Genomic DNA, 16,943 nt, shown 5'->3' with positions numbered 1-16,943 from the left:
CTTTGTCCAAACTGTTCTTTCCTTTCAAAGATCATTTATCAATTTAATTTGAATCGAGACCTAGTATTGTCCTTATTTCCTCAGCCAGCTTTCCCCTGTCAAAGAATTTCATGCCCTGGACATTTGTAGGGCCCTAGCGTTTTATAACTCTAGAGCATCATTCTTCATAAAATCTTTTTTTCTCTTCACCTACCACTCCGGCCCCAAAATGGATCAGTCAGCATCTCTACAGCATGTTGCAAAATAGATAGTTGCCACCATACAACTTGTTTAGCAGCTAGCATCCTACTGGGCCCAGTCCAGGAGAAGAGCCACTTGACCACAGCATATCCTCCTCTGCTGCTGTCTCAAAGGGGTTGCTTCCATATTTCAGCTGGGGCTGTGTGCACACTGCACAAGCAAGTAGCCCTCCTGTGCGCCATACAGATATGCACAGATGTTCTACAAACATGTCTACACCTGTAGTCTTGTTCTCCTATATTTACAGACTGCATTAGCCTAGCATACTTGTGATCACATATGTTCTGTAAGACTTATCCTTCCTTGCAGATTTTTTTATGGAATTAGTCAGTTGCTGCCTCTTAAATCCAGCTGTGAAAATGTGAAGCAACAGCAGCAAAGTTAAGGAACAAACTGAACCAGCATCAAACACACCAATATTCTAGAGACTCTAGATCAGGGGTCTCAAACTCAACTTACCTGGGAGCCGCTGGAAGTAGAGTCGGTGAGGCTGGGCCGCATCAAGTGTTCCACCCCCGTGGTGGTGGTGGGCTGCTCATCCCGCGTGGCTCCCGGAGGCCGGCCAGGGTGCTGCCGGCGCTTTGAAGGCCGCAGGGCCCCTCCCCTGTGCCCTGCCCATCCCGGCAATTGGCCCGTGGGCCACGAGTTTGAGACCCCTGCTCTATATGTTAAAAAGCCCTTTAAAAATCTAAAACACCCTTTTTAAAAAAAGATACCCTGCTTTGTATGTCCTTGCTTTAAATTCTGACCATATGGGTGTGTGAACAATGGAAGCAAAATAAGTATTCCTTCAGTGTTTTGGAGAGGAATGGAAGCACGAACCAAAAATGTGGGTAATGTTTTTCATTACATTCCAGAAGATGCTTCCAGATTTGTTTTAATTCACCATCTATTCTTCTTGTAAAGCCACTGAAATGAAAAAGACGTGTTGCTGGGTCCTGATGCTTTCTTCCTTTGTTCTGCAGGTGAAAGCCGTGTACTGCAAAGCTGGTGAAACAGTTGGGGAAGGCGATGAGCTTGTGCAACTGGAATGAAACCATTTCTTCCAGAGTCGCGTTAACACTTTAATGTCACATTCATTCATTCATGAATGATAAGCTAGCAAGAGAATTATGTGAACACAATTGTTGCTTTTTTTTAATGATCTGTGTTGCACAAGAGGCAAGGGGCCATATCTTTAACCTGCACAGACTTAAATTAAAATTGCCTCTAGAGCAGATTTCACTCCTTTATAAACACCTGTATATATGAGATTTGTAATTCTCACTGGTGGTTCCACTGATATGAGAGACATCAATAAAGCTAAGCATTTTGCCTTTTAAATGGTATGTGTTATTCACAACGTTTTGTTGTCTCTGAATGCTCCCTGTAAGTAGTAAACTAGCACAGCAGAGAGTGTAACTTTTCCAGAGAGGTTTTCTGTTTATTTGGAGCAGAGCTTCCTCACAAATGGTGTTCTCACATGCAATCCAAAAGGATAAGCCCATTCCGTTCACCTCATTGCACTGCATATATGGATTAGGCTGAAGTGGTTCATAATTAATTTAGTTAATTAATTTAGTATTTATTTATTTGATATATTTCTACTCTGCCTTTTAGAGTACAATTAAAATATTATGATTAAAATAAATTTAAAGTTTAATATATAGTGTGCTTTCAAAATTATCTTCCCCTCCCCCGAATGTGACTTTGAAGGATCTTATAACTTGAATAGTGCAAGAAGCAGAAATGCTTCTTCTAGTTTTAACATTTACAACTCTAGTAGATGCTGGAGAACCTTGCTATAAACTGAAGTGCTGGCTTTAAGCCCACAAATTTATTAGTACTCATTTTCTTAAGACCAGCCTGTAGACACAGATGACCGGAATGTAATCGCCGAGCCCCAGAAATACCTTTTCCTGCCTGAACATCCAGTCTGGGTAAGAATTGTGTAACTCAAAAGTTCACCTATTGCATACCAGTGATGAATCTTGCTTCATATGGGGTTAGAGTAACCCTTGGTTAGATAAAGCAGTCTTCAACCAAAGTTATGCAGGTGTCACAGTTAGACACATTGTGCCTATCTGATATAACTGAAGCCATCCCTGCCATGATGCACTGTCAGTGTCCACTGTTAGTAAGTCTGTCCACTCCATTTCCTTATAGGAGGAGGGAGGGAAGCAGCAACATAACTGTTCCTTAGCCTACTCTTCACCCCTTCAAAATGTATTGACAGCAAAACTGTGCACTGGTTAGGGAAATCTGCCACCTTGTGGTTGGAGATGGTACTGCAAGCTACAAACACAGATCCACAATTCATGGATGTACTCTAACAACCGAACAACTCTGAGGTGTTCACCCCTAGGTTGTTCCTTAACATAAATGCCAACTTTCAGGTATAATGGTTTCATATTGCCCTATAACACAGACAGACACTCTCTCTCTTATTATAGACTGAAAATGAGTTGATCTCTAAAAGATAATGAGTTGGATCCAGATTTAGATGCAAGCAAGCAGGCTAGTAGAACTCGATGTTCCACCTGATCTTTCCCCAGCAGTCTTTTTCACTTCCTGAAAATTCTACTTGGAGGGTTTGTGGAACCTGCTATATGGGATGGGCTTGAAGGAGAAGAATACCTGAAAACTGGCAGAGGCCCCGTCAATGAGTATTTCTCTCCATAGGAGGGAGATCCCATTCATTATATTTAATCAATATTTCAATATTGATATTGAAAAAGAAAAGACAAAACAATAAAGGTTATTCTAAGTTTCATAGAAACAGAGCGGGTCAAAAGGATCCTCCTGGGCCATCTAGTCTGACCTCCGGCACCAGCCAGCTCCGCTCACGACATGCCCACCATGTGGATGTCCAGCCTATCCTTGAACACCTGCACCGATGGGGCCTCAACGACCTCTCGTGGAAGCCCATTCCACACCCTCGGGGTCCTAACTGTCAGGAAGTGCTTCCTGGCATCCAAATGGAACCTTGGCTCCATGAGCTTTTCTCCGTTGGAGCGCGTCCTGCCTTCCTCTGCAGGGGAGAACAGGTCTCTACCCATCTTCATGTGACATCCCCTCACATACCTGTATGTCACCAACATATCCCCTCGGAGTCTCCTTCCAGGCTGAAGAGACCCAGTTCCCTCAGTCTCGCCTCATACCCCATCCCCTGCAAACCGGCCACCAACCCTGTGGCCCTATGCTGCACTGACTCCAACCTGGCTATATCCTTTCTGTAATGAGGAGCCCAAAACTGAACACAATGCTCCAGCTGCGGGCGCACCAGAGTCTTGTAGAGTGGTAGTAATACCTCTCTTGATCTAGAAGCCACACTTCTGGCTATGCAACCAAGGGTGGCGTTCGCCCTCTTGACCACCGCATCACACTGTTGACGCATGTTTAGCCTGCAGTCAACCAGTACCCCGAGGTCCCTTTCACAAGTGCTGCTCTCCAGCCACTTGTCACCTAACCTGTACTTATGACAGCTATTCCTATGCCCCAAGTGCAAGACCTTGCACTTATCCACATTGAACGCCATCCTGTTGTCTCCTGCCCGCTTCCATAGTCTCTCCAGATCCCTTTGGATCTGGAGTACCTGCTCCTCAGTTGTGGCCACTGCTCCAGTTTTAGTGTCGTCTGCAAATTTGATCAGCAGACTGTTCACCCCTCCTTCCATGTCGTTAATGAAAAGATTAAACAGGAACGGCCCCAGGACAGAGCCCTGGGGGACCCTGCTTGTTACTGGCCACCAGCCCGATGATTCCCGCTAATGGTAACCTTCTGATTTCGGTCAGTCAACCATGCCCTAATCCACCAGACAGTGCTTTGGTGTATCCCAAAACTCCTCAGTTTCTCCACCAGGATATCATGGGGCACTTTGTTAAAGGCCTTGCTGAAATCCAGGTATACCACATCCACTGCATCCCCTCCATCTAGCCATCTCGAAACCTTGTCATAGAATTCCACAAGGTTTGTCTGGCAGGACCTGTTTTTGCGGAAGCCGTGTTGTGTGGCTGTCAGCCTCCCTTTCCTATCTAGCATCACTAGATCTCTCTCTATTATGAGCCTTTCCATTGTTTTTCCTACAATGGACTTAAGGCTAACCGGTCTATAATTCCCCATATCCCTTCTACTACCCTGTTTGAAAATTTGGACCACTGATGCCACCCTCCAGTCCTCTGGAACTTCACCCATTCTCCACGAGGTCTCAAAAATGGAGGCCAGCGGGCATGAGAGAACCCTTGCCAACTCTGTAAGTACTCTCAGGTGTACCCGTCAGGGCCTGGCATCTTTGTAATGTCCAATGCCCTGAGGAGCCCCTCAACTTCAAGGGGGGGGTGACTCTAATCTGTGCCCCTAAGTAAGTCCCCAGCCTCATCTAATCTCCTATGCGGATATCCCCCGTCCTGCTTTGGGGAGAACACAGAGGCAAAATAGTTGTTTAGCATCTGTGCCTGTTCCCTCATACCAGTCACTGGATCTCCTTCCTCCTTATTTGGTGGTCCCACCACTTGTCTCCCCTTCCTCTTCTTATTTACATGCTGAAAGAAGCCCTTTATGTTGCTCTTGATATTCTTGGCAAGTCTCAGCTCGTAATCAGCCTTAGCCTTGCGAAGAATCCTTCTGCAACGGGCCTCCTCCTCCTGGTATACCCTTTTGTCTATTTCCCCCAGTACCCATTTCCTGCGGCGGTTCCTCTTTCATCTAATCCCTCTAACCACCTCCTTTCGCATCCATGGCGGCACTCTCCTCTGCCTCCCCACCATACTGACTAGAGGTATCATCAAGGCTTGCGCCTCCAAAACCTCCCTTTTGAGTGCTATCCACCCCTCCTCAACTCGCTTACCTTCCAGTAACCTATCCCAGGAGACTTTCCCCAGTCTGGCCTTCAGTTGGCCAAAGTTGGCCCTCTTGAAGTCCCAGCTTCTAGTGCTCGACCTGCTGCACGTCCCCAGTCCCCTGATCTCAAAGCAAAGGATGATCACTCGCATCCAGAGCTCCCCTAATCTGTACTTCATCTATCAGCTCCTCCCTATTGGTCAAGACCAAGTCAAGGATGTTTCCCCCCTCGTTGCCTCTCGACCCTCTGTGTGAAAAACCCTCCCTCTATAGCTTCTAGGAAGCGACGTGACCTGGCTGTCACCGCCGAGTGAGTCTCCCAAGTAATATCCGGGAGATTGAAATCTCCCATAATTACTGTGTCTCTTCCCCGAGATATCTTAGAATCTGGCCTGTCAGGACATCATCCAGGGTCTCAAGTTGACCTGGAGGGTGATAACATACCCCCACTGTCAGGTCTCTTTCCCTGTCAAAACCCCTAAGTTTCACCCAGATCTATTATAGTTCATCAGACAGTTTGAAAGTTCCCAGATTTAACTCAAAATATGATAGTGCCAAAATGTTTCAGTATAGCCAGCTATAAAACATAATGTGAAATGTTTTAAATAACATCAAAGCACGTGGTGTGTGTGTGTACATACATAAACTACATCAACTTTTGCAAATTTTTATTATTATTGCAATTGCATAATTAAAATAATCCCTGTGAAAGTTTATGTATTACTTGAAAAATAAGAAAGGAAGATAATGAACAAACAGAATATTGCAGATAAGGAGGGATGAGAAAGGCAAGAAAGTAGAACAAATATAGTCAAGGAATTGCATATATACAAACTTAAAGAACAGAATAATTATACAAAGGAAAAAAGGGAAGTATTGTGGGTTTAATCATATCAGGAACTGCCTTGCACTTCAGTGGTATAACAAGGCCTTACCTATGTACTAATTCTTTTAAAAGTATAATCAGCTCAGAACATGGAATCCGTCAGGGTCAAAGATTTGGGCGTGCATGTGGCAGTATTTCTTTCATCAGAAAGAAATACTCTGATCTCTGCCTTTTCCCCCTTTCAACATCATGGGCTCTAAGTGGAAAGGTGCTGATTCATGTGCAATTCAAAAACCTGACACTTAATCAACACCCAACAGTTCAGGGTGTTTCCACATGAGGCATTGTTGTGCGATCACCATGGAATGTGTAAAGACAAAAGAAGCTAAACGTGCTTTTTGACTGGGAGCAATAGGAGCAGTCCAATTGGAAGCACTCACTGCCTGTAGTCAGTTAGGCAGCAGTAAAAAGACATTGGACGGGAAAGTTAAATACAACTCCCCCTCCACAGACACTCCCACCTCCCTCCATACCACATTTTCTTACCACCACCTTGGTACCAATTTATATGCCACAACTTTCTCTGGCGCTTCCGTGGCGTAACTGGGGACAGTGACTCTTGGCAACGTAATGCCATTGATTGAATTTGCCACTGCAGGACAATGTCAGGTTTGCCACAATAGAAGAGTGTCTAATATCATGAAAAGCTGGTGCTCTGATCATTCTTGATGTTAAGGGGACCTCTTTGCTGGTTGAATTCCATTAGTGAACTTTCTTGGGTAGCAGCGTTTGATTGATGGATTTCTTCAAAGAGTAATTTTCTGGCTTCAGTGAAGACTGCGCAGTAACCAAAAAAATGGTTTATACTGAGGGAGCTACTTTTTTCTCTCCTTAGCACACTGCTAAAATTGTAGTCATGCACAATTTGCCTTGCACAAAAACGTTTTCTTAATCAAGTTTTAAATAAAGAAGTGTGGTTTCAAAAAGTAAAAAAAACAAAATACCTGTTATTCTCCTCGCATAGCTAGAAAGTTAGGGTTTGTAACCCTGACTGCACTCTAAAACAATTGTTTGAAATCACCTGGATGCTGATCAGAAATACTAGTGCCTCCTTTCAGTATAAATTGCAAGAGATTTTATTCAGTTCCTGCATGTGTTCTGGAAGTTATCTTTCATTTCCCAGTTTTACTCTCTGCTTTCCCGTAGCACGTACGGGAGTCTGTGTTTCCCAGAGGAATCATAGTCGTCATAGAAAGGGAGATTTATCCACTCAGGCTGATAAGTAGCAGTGCTATACATATAGCATTCCAGAATGCTGTTAACAGCTGGTCTCCCTTCAGGGGCACTGCTTTTCCCTTCCCAGTCAACTACTTCAATTCTCACTGGGGTACGCTGATACATGTCCGGGCAACCTTCAAACTCATCAAGGAATTGCAACATCTGGTCATCAACAGAATAAATCTCTCCAGTGACACGGTGCCCCTTTCCTGGGTAGTTCAGCAAATAAGGAATGTTGTATTTCCCTGCAATCACCAGGGGGTATCTCTCCACTGTGAGTCCCTTGCCCTGGAATCTGGATGTCCCATGAGCTCCATTTATCATGTGTGGATAGTTTGGCTGGCCTTTCTTAAGGGTTCCATAGACAAAGACACGGGCCATTCTTCCAACTGAAGGGACTGAAAGAAAAGAAAATTTAGCATTAATAATGCATTGTACTTTGCACAAATGTTGCTCTTTAAAACAGTGCAGCTCTTGCAGCAAAAAAATAAACACACTTGCTTAAAACCAAGCCAACTGGGTAACAGGATAACATTTCAGTTAAGAACAAGCCTAAAGACAGACCATGGCCATAGCAAAAAATAAAAAATAACTGATCATTTTTATGAAGTAGGTAGCAGACACCATTCTAGTTACCGAGGGTTTGGCTTGCACTGTTCGGCTCCTCCTCACAGAGTATGCGGTTATACAGCTGCATGGAAAAGTTAGTATGCAAGCTGGGCTGACCAATCTAAGCAGCTGTTTTCATGAGTGTTTTCGACAGCCATTCAGGTTTAGCCCACATTAAATATACATCATTTAACCCATACCGAGTCATGATACTCATGGGTGCCAACATTCATCTCCAACCCCCCACTTTGGGGTTGTTACGGTATGCAAAGTTGGGAAGTACCGGTTATATGAGAGTTAAGTAACCCTTACGTGATACTAGAACAGACCTTGAGTTGTGCAAGTGGTGTTTAATTCTTGCATAACCAATGTTTGCCAGGTGCTCGTGGCAAAACCACTCCTGGGTAGGGGTTGTATATTCAAAATGGTGGCCACACATGCCACAGCCTCACCACGGTGGGCTGTTCTGTTGTGTGACTGGGCCCACTCAGAAACAGCTGTGTACAGCCCAATTTTTTATTCAGCCACATATATGAATACTCAATTGTATGGAAGATCTGATAATATCAGTGTCCCCAAAGATTCCATTTGACTTCATAATTACCAAAGCGTATGGCAGACATTCAGATAACCACCAACCATGCACCTGCCTCTACCAATTGAATATTAATATGATTTAGAAACAGGGTGGCCATGGAGCTGCAGGACCTGATATTCCCCATGACACAGCCAAAACAAAGCCCAGGAAAAATGCCAGCCTTAGAGCTGGAATGGTTAATTTATTTCCCATTGGGCAGGAAAAGAAAACTGCTCTGCATGGAGGGGGGGAATACTTAAGCTGGGCTTAGGAAGTGGCTTTCCTTCCATCTCTGACTTTCCCTGCTGTCACGATTGCTATGCCCATCACACCCTGAACCATGGGTGGGAAAGCAGGACAGAAATCATAACACATGATTTATTGTTGTTAACTATTGGGAGAACAATACTTTTTTTTCCTTAACAACTACCTCCTTTGGTCAAAGAGTGAGATGAAAACAAGCAGTGAGGAATACACTATATTGTGATATACATATAGGTTTGGAATATTCATTGAAACACTAGACGTAGACTTGGAAACCATACATCACCAAAGGATTCTTTACATTGCAAATGCACCACTTCCTTTAAAAACAAAAGAAGTTATACATAATCAAATAAGTTTAGATGTAATACCAACTCATGGCTTGTTTACTAACTGTAGGTTGTTTAACCCTACAACAACTGAGAGGTAATGTTTCAAACATCACATCAAACAACTGTAGGGGGGAAAAAATAAACCAAAATGTAAAGTGAAGAGTGAACAGGCACCCATGTCTCACAAACAATGTATGGGGCAGGTGCACTTAGTGTTATGAAGCAGCTTTGTAACTGTAGTTCCTGAATTACATTCTTAAATGCTAATTTAGACTTGAAAAGCAAGGATTGCAGACTTACAAGGGAAATGAGCACTAGAAAATTCTGCTCCCTTGAACAAAAGCCTGGTATGTTAATTCGTGTGTCCAGTTTTCCTGGCACACAACAATATTTGGACACATCATGCAGTGGCATGCCTACAGCAAGAGTCTTCTAAACCACCAGGGAGCTTCAGCTGTTGGGCAATGTAGAAATTAAATAAACAAGTTAAATAACATGATGGCTTTGGAGTCACTGTACTTCTTAAGGCAAGGTTTCACACCTGACACAGTGTGAGGGGTGTTTATTTTCTTCCTTAACAGAAGTTCTCTGATGGTTTTGATGAGTATGTTGTGTGCAGTGCTGGAGGACAGAGTTCCCTAAATCAACTACTGATGCTTCCTTTAACCGAATGCAACAAGCAAAATGTACAGATTTTACCTCCTTTTTTAAAAGCAGAGGTCAATATTCACCATCCCTTTTATTCACATCTGTTACCGTTAACATGCCTTACACAATGGGTGCTGCACATATTCTGCCAAAGATCTACCCGTCATTCCATCACACCATTTCCAGCATGTTTGATGTTTCTCATTGGGGGGGTGGCGTCTGTCACAGATTGTGACTCGAGCTTTTGGCACAAGTGAGGAGCTCATCCTTTGCAATACACCTGGCTGCCTATTTTGATGTTCCATTTTGGGAGCAACTTTCCCAGTATAGGGCAAAAGAAGCTCCTATTTACTAATATAATGAAAAGGTTCCCATTTCATCCTTTGGCTACTGTTCAAAGTATTCTGCTTCCCAGCTGCACCTCCCTCCCTCCCTTTGTAATGGTTCTGTCTACCTAAAGCCCAGAACATCTGACGCTTTCCCAAATTTTGCTATCAGTCACTGAACTGCTAGGAGAGAGGGCCTCTGGTTTTCCCCAACACAGCAGTTTGGTCTCTAATTACCAGATGTATAGAATCTTCAGAAGGTGGGCAGGACACCTGGCCTCAGTTGTAGATGCTGGGTCATTAAACAGTCTTAAATAAAGAACTCTCCAAAGCTTGTCCTTAAGTCTGTTTCATTTATTTAGAGCGAATGTAGTGCCAAGTATTTTTCCCAATTCAAATTGGAAGCAAAATTCACTCTTGCCACAGCCCAAGAGGTTTACTGTCGGAGAAGGTAAGACAGCAAGGAACTGCCGAATAAAAATGCCGTTACTAAAATAAGCACCCTCCATTCTTGCATAAGTCACCAGGCACCTCTCCTGAGCACCAAGGGACCTCCCTCTGAACTCCAGCAATGACACATGGGGAGACCACACTGACAGCACCTCCTGAGGGCACTTTTGCTGCCTCTGTGCACCAGCAGTCCTTGAAAAGAGCCGGCCATGCCAGGAGCAGAGACAGTGCAGCCCTGAACCTCTTCAAAATGTATCTGCACTGCAGACTTCCTTCAGCTGAACTGCCCTTCATTTTCTCCATGCCCTTCTCCCCAAGGAACTCTGTGGACTCTAGTTCCAGAGAAGAACCTACTACTATCAGAAAATTCCTGGAGCCACAGCACATTTCAATTCCCAGGATGCTTTAGAGAAACCATAACCATTAAACCGACATACATTGTTCTTCTCCGTGGCCTCTGTGGATCAAACATATGGACTCTGTGCCTGTTTGTTGGGAAGATTTTTTGTAGCTAAGCTCAATTTTCAGTGGGAGCCTCCACCCCTCCCCCTCTGGTATAAATGGGAGGGCACCTGCCATTTCCCCCAATTCTTTTCTGACCATCATCTGGGGTGCCTTGGGCTTCTGGCTCTCTACGTTCCTTCAGCTTCTAGAATCTTCTAAACTCTCAAGTACATCTCTACTTTTACCTATTTTCCTTCAATTTTATACTGTTTTTTAACCTACTCTTATCCACACGCCCCCAGTAAACTCCCCTATCACCACTTCTTTCTCCACATACCTCTTTTCTTCTACCTGTTCCCAATGGCCCTCAAGGCAGCTTTCCTGAAATGTGTCCATTGTGGCTATAGACAGGCATTTTCTTTGCCTATTTTGCGAAGGCCACCAAGTGGACTCTTGCCGCCACTGCTGGGCCTTCACCCGGTAGGCCTCCAAGAACCGGGTGGGGCAACTCAAGACCAGAGTGTGCAGATTGCCCTGATGATGATACAATCAGTCACCACAAGCTTTCAGGACTGCCTGTCAACCTCCTGGGCTTCTGCCTCCTCTCATGCTGCATCAGCAGCTGCTGGGGCTCCTCCAGCCAATTTACTGGTTCCCACAAGAACCACGTGCCCATGTGATGAGAAGACAAAAAAATAGACACAAAAGTCCCACAAAATGGTAAACCATGCTAAGATGGCAGCCAGAAAGTGTAAAGAAAAACCCTCAAGATGGTCCAGATACCATTCACCATCAGTACCATCAGTGTGCATTCAGTCACCCATTCCACCAGCAGCCATGGCTACCACATCTACACTATCTCCACAACCAATCTCTCTGCTGACTCACCACTGGTTCCTACGCCAGGTCCTCCATTGGGCTTGATGGCACAAGCAGAACTGACCACTTCCCACTCCTCTGAAGGGGAGACATGAAACAGACCATCCTCTTATCTATGCCAGTCCACCACCTCTGTCTCCACCTGGATCCACTGGCTCCTCACACTAACAACCACCACTCTCACTCTCTTATCCAGCCACTGGACCACCATATGGACCATATGGGACCAACTCTGTCCTACAGCACCACCTGTTGGCCAACATAAGGGACCAGGTCCCCACCAGTGACTTGGGACTAGGAAGCCTACTGGGCCCCACCACTACCATCCCCAGCTATCCTTGGTAACAGAGGCCCTGGGACCCACAGTACAGTCAGTGGGAGTCATCTGTATACCATCCAGAGAAATCATGGGACCTGGTACCCCCAGTCTTCATGGTTCCAGAAAACTAGCAAAAAGTGCTTGGATACTGAGAGACATTAGCAAGGACTCCTTGTGTGAAGCAGTCTACCTCCCTTGGCACTGGTATAGGTCAAAGGCTACCATAACAACTACCTTCCCAAATGGGATGCCAGAACATCAGACTGGTGGGTTCTTTCCATTTTGGAGAATGGATATCTAATTGAACATGACACTCTGCCACCACAAAGAACTGTGCACTTAACACCACTTTCCCCAGCCTTAGTGGCGAGGTCAACACATTATTGTTGAAAGGAGCAATCTGTCCCATTCCCCCATCTGACCTGAATTACGGCTTCTACTCCCAGTACTTCACCATTCTGAAGAAGTTTGGCAGCCTTCATCCCATTTTAGACCTGCAAGACGTTAACGTCTTCTTTTCCCACAAGAAGTTCCACATAGTCTCTTTTTCAAAGGCATCTCTTTCTACTGCACCAAGGGGACTGGTTTGCATCCGTTGATTTGAAAGACACCTATTTTCATGTGTCTGTCCACCCAGACTACCATTACTTCCTCACGTTCCAAATTGGGACTGAGGCATTTGAACTTTCGGTCCTACCATTCAGCCTATCCACAACCCCACAGTTGTTCACCAAATGCATGACTATAGTTTGTGCACATCTTTGGCTACAAGGGTTCTGACTCTTCCCATACCTGGATGATTGGCTACTGATTGTTCCATCCCTGAAGGATCTGTTGGGATCTGTTCGTGAAACTTGTAATCTTTTGGACCAATTAGAACTCTGCACTAATGATGATAAATCTCTGCTTGTCCCTTCCCAGGCGATCCTGTACATTGGAGAACACCTGGATTCCATGACAGCCCAAGCATACCTCCTTCTGGATCAAGTTAACAACTCTTATCGCCTCAACTCTCCACCTCCAGCTTGACCCCAGGGTGACTATTCAACAAGTTCAATGACTCCTTGGCCACGTGCTTCCATGGTGGCTGTTGACTAGTTTGCAAGGTTAGGGATGCGACCTTTACAACTATGGTTTGCCCAGGCCTTCGGGCCTCAGTGCAACTTGATCAAAAAACTGTTGGTATTTCCCTGTTCCATTCAAGCAAGCCTTTCCTGGTGAAACAACAAGCACAACCTAGTGGGCAGGATTGCCTTTACACCTTCAAAAGAACCCCTCACTCTAACAGCAGATGCGCCTCTCTTAGGGTGGGGAGCCCACTGCATGGTCAGCAAGACCCAAGACTGTGGACTGAGCGGGACTGAGGGAACCATATCAATTTCCTCAAACTCTTAGTGGTCCAGAAAGTGTTGCTTGCATTCTGGCAGCTCTTTGAGGGCAGACACATTCAAATCTCTTTGGACAACACTATGCTGGTGTTCTATCTGAACAAACAAGGTGGCACCCGGTCAGCCTCCCTGACCTGCCTTACACTGCAAAGATGGGACTGGTGCATAGCTCAAGGCATTACTGTTGTGGTCACCCACCTTGCTGGAACCACCAACATTACAGCAGAATGCCACAAACAATTCATGAATGGCAGCTTCACCAGAACATCCTATGCAGCCTCTTTGAGACCTGGGTGACCCCATCATGGACTGTGTGCGACACCAATGAATATGGCATGTGAAGTTTTCTGCTCCCATGCTGGTTTTGGCCAAGGCTTGCTGGATGACGTGTTCCTCCAGCCATGGGACAGAACACTCTTCTACTTGTTCCCCCATTCCCCGCTGATCACCAAAGTACTGGAAAAAATCAGAAGGCTCAACACTTACTGCACTCTAGTGACTCCATGGTGCCCCCATCAACCATGGTTTGCCCACCTTCTCCACATGTCAAACCATGAGTTCATCCACCTGCTGAGGAGACTGGACATCTTCTCCCAGAATTGAGGAATGATCCGTCATCCAGACATCAAGACATCAACTCATGACAGAGAATATGCAAGTAGACCAGGATCTCTACCTCCATCCTGAAATCTAATTGATTTTAGAGGCAGCACTGCAACCAAACACAAGGCATTCATATGTTTCTAAATAGAATGCTTTCTGGGCTTCACTCAGAAGGAATCCTTCAATCCACTCCAGGCCTTCATCTACCAAATCCTGACTTTCCTACATTCACTCCATACCAAAACTGTCATCTATCAAAGCTTACCTAGTGGCCTTTTCTTCATTTCATGGAATGATTTCTCCATCTTCTCCCATTCTCTGCCCCATTGGTTCCTTAAATGTGTACCCAATCTGAATCCACCACCCAATCCATCGCACTGGGATGGAGTCTATCTGTAGTACTCCAGGTGCTGATGAATCCCCTTTTCAAGTCCCTGGCCATTGGAGAACTGTGCTTTCTCTTCTGGAAGGGAGCCCTTCCTCAGCCAGGAAAGCAAGTGAACTATGCACACTATGCATAGACCCACCATTCCTTACCTTTCACAAAGACAAGGCAATTCTCTGACCAGACAAGGCATTCTTGCTGAAAGTTGCCTCCCAATTCCACCTAAACCAAGACATTACTAGCATTCTTCCCGACACCATCCACTCCCACGGAATCGGCCCTGCACACCCTCGTTGTTCGATGAGCCCTGGGCTTTTATCGGTCCTTTACCAAACCATTTTGCCATTCCCAGAAACTCTTTGCTGCCTACAGTGAATGGTCTGGGTTGACCCCATTGATTCCCAGCAGCTTACCAACTGGATCATAGAGACAATTAAACTGATGCAGCAACTCGCTGGACCACAGCTCCTGCAACTACCAAGAGTGCATTCCATCAGAATAATGTGTGCGATGCACAGTTGCTTACGTGTAACTGATGTCCTTTGAGTAGTCATCTGTGCATTCACACAACCCACCCACCACCCCCATGGTGGTGTCGTCAATCTTCAGTCCCTATACAGACTGTTCTGTTCCATTGTGATGTGGACTGAACCGTTCCTCCTCCATCTCCAGTTCTGAAGCCAAAACATCAGTCTCTTTTGAACTGGGGAAAATGGTGGGAGCCCTTCCTATTTATTGTAGAGGGAGAGAGGATGGGGCTCCTGCAAAAATTGAGCTTAGCTTTGAAAATCTCCCTGACAACAGGCCCCTGCAGGCACGGAGCCCATATGTGCGCATGCACAGACGATCACTCGAAGAACATCAGTTCCTTTCTGAATCAATCAGAGAGCTTCAACTACTGTGGAGAGGTATACAAATGCAATAAATACATGCAGAGCCTCAGAGGAGACTGAGTAGGAAGAGCCAAACTAAAGTTGTGAATCACACAGAGAAGCACAGCAGGCAGCAGGACTCTGCTGGAGTGTACTTAGGTGTCACACAAGCCTTTCAATATTCATTTGCTTACCATGCTACACAAGTAGTTCCCTCATGGCATGCATTTGGAAATGACTGGCATAGTATGTGTGAGGCCAGCAGTCGTGGTCCAGCTCCCTGCTCAGCTATAAAATTACTAGACGAGAGCCACTGTGGTGATTATTATTATGTTTATGACATGCCTGTTTTCCTCTTGTGAGCAATTCAAGGTTCCCCATCCCATTTATCCTTGCAACAACAACCCTTTGAGGTAGGTTAGACTCTGTGCCTGGCCCAAAGAGAGCTTCATGGCTGAGTGGAGACTAGAGCCCAAATCTCCCAGGTCCCTGTCCAGCACTGGGGATTGGAGAGTTTTAGGCTATAAGCTAGCCTCAGCTCACAGGCTAAGAGCTAGTGATTTCACTAGCTCTCAGCCCTAACTCACCATGCCTACTCACAGGGCTGTTGTGATGATAAACATGTAGAGAGGAGAGTGAGAGCACCATGGATGCCCACTTCTACTTCTTGGAAGGAAGGTGGGATCAAAATAAAATATGTGGCCTTGAGAAAAGCTGTCAAGCTTAGCACTTCCTGCATAATTTTCAGGATGGAGGCAAGTTTATCAAAAATGTTTTCTTTCATGTTCAAAATGCACTATTTAAAAGTCCTAAAGAAAAGGAACCCTGTCAGAAGCTGCCAGTTTAAAACTAGCCATCTTGCTTTGACCAGGGAGCATGCCTTGTGTTATTTACTTTCCAAGAGAAGAAGAGAATACTATTTTCCCAGAACACTGAAGCCTCTCCCCTTAAGACCACATGCTCCTTTTTTGTGGTGCCGCCTTTTCAAAATGCACACTGTTTTGCTCCATTAGTTCATCAACATTTAGGTCTGTATGTTTCTCATTCATGGCATCAGATGGGTTCGAGGCTGCAGTTTGTTTGCCTACAAAGGAAAGAACATTAATATTCAGTTGCTCTAGAAAAAGCATTACCTCTCAGATTGTGTTTTGAATAACAAACACAGATCCTTCAGGAAGAAACTTGTCCCAGTGGGGATGGAGAAAGGATCAGAGTTAAGCAGTGAAACATGCAATTAATTCCCATTAGGGGATTAGGGCACTCATGTTCACTTTGAATCAGAAAAAGTGAATTGTGAATTAAATTGTTCACAACCAAGAGGTTACTTGTCAGAGTTAATAAGTTAAAGTATAAAAGGGAAAATGAAAATGCACATTAAAATCTCCATAGAAAGCAGAGCATCTGTCTGCAAAAGATATGCTTCATTTACATTAAGCAATTTCTCCCCTGCACATATGGAGCTGCGCTTTTGGTGGTGCGGGGGGGGGGGGGGGCAGGGTTGTTTCAGGGAGAAGAGTTCTTCTTACAGATGAAATCAGGAGTTTCTCCTCAAGTCTTCATCTATCAAAGGTAACTGAGGCCTTGAACATTTTGTTCCAATTGATTCCAAGAGCCCAGAGGTTTCCAGTGTTCTGCATAACCCTTCATAATAGGGTTTCCATTATGGCTCCTAGTTGCTGACATGC

At 45.0% G+C, this 16,943-nt stretch overlaps 2 protein-coding genes across 7 annotated transcripts in view; one reads left to right on the top strand and one right to left on the bottom strand.

Annotated features, from left to right (window-relative positions):
• The window catches only part of PCCA (propionyl-CoA carboxylase subunit alpha), a 357,755-nt gene extending 356,192 nt beyond the window's left edge, over positions 1-1,563 (top strand). For all 3 annotated transcript variants that reach the window (XR_006414646.1, XM_044429576.1, XM_044429577.1), the window contains one exon: positions 1,206-1,563. Coding sequence is in view for 2 of the 3 variants with exons in the window: in XM_044429576.1 (XP_044285511.1) it covers positions 1,206-1,274 (69 nt within the window). In the remaining variant the exon portion in view is untranslated. The remainder of the gene's footprint in view (positions 1-1,205) is intronic.
• A 4,201-nt stretch (positions 1,564-5,764) lies between these two features.
• Positions 5,765-16,943, bottom strand: part of GGACT (gamma-glutamylamine cyclotransferase) — a 29,919-nt gene continuing 18,740 nt past the window's right edge. For 2 of the 4 annotated variants that reach the window (XM_044429573.1, XM_044429571.1), the window contains exon 2: positions 5,765-7,560. In XM_044429573.1, coding sequence (XP_044285508.1) covers positions 7,070-7,543 — 474 coding nt within the window. In that variant the 5' untranslated portion in view covers positions 7,544-7,560 and the 3' untranslated portion in view covers positions 5,765-7,069. Of the gene's footprint in view, positions 7,561-8,011; positions 8,017-13,884; positions 14,367-16,943 lie in introns of those variants that run through there. The other 2 variants (XM_044429572.1, XM_044429574.1) reach the window with 2 other exon arrangements.

This window comes from Varanus komodoensis, unplaced genomic scaffold, assembly GCF_004798865.1.
Source record: "Varanus komodoensis strain SLA01 unplaced genomic scaffold, ASM479886v1 scaffold2, whole genome shotgun sequence".
Taxonomy (NCBI): Eukaryota; Metazoa; Chordata; class Lepidosauria; order Squamata; family Varanidae; genus Varanus; species Varanus komodoensis.
The sequence above is the reverse complement of the archived record's forward strand: the minus strand, read 5'-3'. Positions and strand labels throughout refer to the sequence as shown.